The sequence below is a fragment of the Acanthisitta chloris genome, unplaced genomic scaffold (assembly GCF_000695815.1).
Source record: "Acanthisitta chloris isolate BGI_N310 unplaced genomic scaffold, ASM69581v1 scaffold30222, whole genome shotgun sequence".
Classification (NCBI taxonomy): domain Eukaryota; kingdom Metazoa; phylum Chordata; class Aves; order Passeriformes; family Acanthisittidae; genus Acanthisitta; species Acanthisitta chloris.
The window spans coordinates 1,259-2,217 of record NW_008659247.1 but is presented as its reverse complement, the minus strand read 5'-3'; the positions used below and the strand labels follow the sequence as shown (position 1 = coordinate 2,217).

Genomic DNA, 959 nt, shown 5'->3' with positions numbered 1-959 from the left:
AAGGGCTAATGGTGGCCAACGGGACAGTGTTTGTTGGTTTTGTTGGTGTCTGAGCGGGGAGGGAGCAAGAACCACGTGTGGGCACGTGCCCAGCCTGGGCTCAGCCAGGGGTATCTCCCTGCTCGGAGCCAGCTCCAGCCTGGGAGCTGTGCAGCGGCCACGAGGAGTTCTCCACAGGGCTTGGAGTGGCTTGAGCACAGCTCCCAGCAGGTTTAATCGGGAGCCACAGCGCTTCCAGCAGATTCCCCTAATCTGCTTGGCCCAGCCCCTCCGCCCTCAATCTCTCTGGGTTTGGCAGGAGGAGCTTCCAGCCCGGGAAGCAGCTCCAGGTGTCCCAGGGCCCCGTGGGCACTGGCAGGGAGCAAGTTCCCATCACAGCACTGTCCGTGGCACTTTGGCTCTGCTCTGCCATTGGTGAGGGATTCCCCAAAACCAGGATGCTCCAGGGAGTGTCCCCTGTCCCAGGGTGAGCATGTCCTTCCCCTCTAACCAAGGGTTCTCTCCCTGCCCTCAGCGCTGCCGTCGGCATCGGCTTCTACGGGAACAGTGAGACCAACGATGGGGTGTACCAGCTGCTCTACGCCCTGGACCATGCCAACCAGACCCTCACTGGCATCGACTCGTTGGTAGGACTGTGGGCAGGGTCCCCTCTCCATGTGCCCCTGGGGCATATTGCCCCCCTCTCCTGGGTCTGGCTGGGGCACCAGGGAGGAAGCTGGAGGACACAGCCCGGGGGTGGCTGTGCTGTTCCGAGTGCGGGAGGCTGACGTCACCCTGCAGAATGGGACCTTTGTGGCTGGGAAGGGCTGGGGAGGCCATGGCAGAGCTGTCCTGGAGGATGGATCCAGCTAGAGTGCAGGGTGTTGAGGTGGGCCTGTTCTCCTGGATGGGGCAAATAACTCCTTCAGGCATGGGGCTGGTGGCTGGGAAGCTCTCAGCGGTGTCCTGGACATCTGACC

The 959-nt window shown here is 62.7% G+C and overlaps 1 protein-coding gene across 1 annotated transcript in view; it reads left to right on the top strand.

The window, feature by feature from the left end:
- Positions 1 to 514: 514 nt before the first annotated feature.
- Positions 515 to 959, top strand: part of LOC103797140 (protein tweety homolog 2-like) — a gene marked incomplete at both ends in the record, with an annotated part of 1,697 nt that continues 1,252 nt past the window's right edge. Inside the window, one exon of the mRNA XM_009069336.1 lies at positions 515 to 704. Coding sequence (XP_009067584.1) covers positions 515 to 704 — 190 coding nt within the window. The remainder of the gene's footprint in view (positions 705 to 959) is intronic.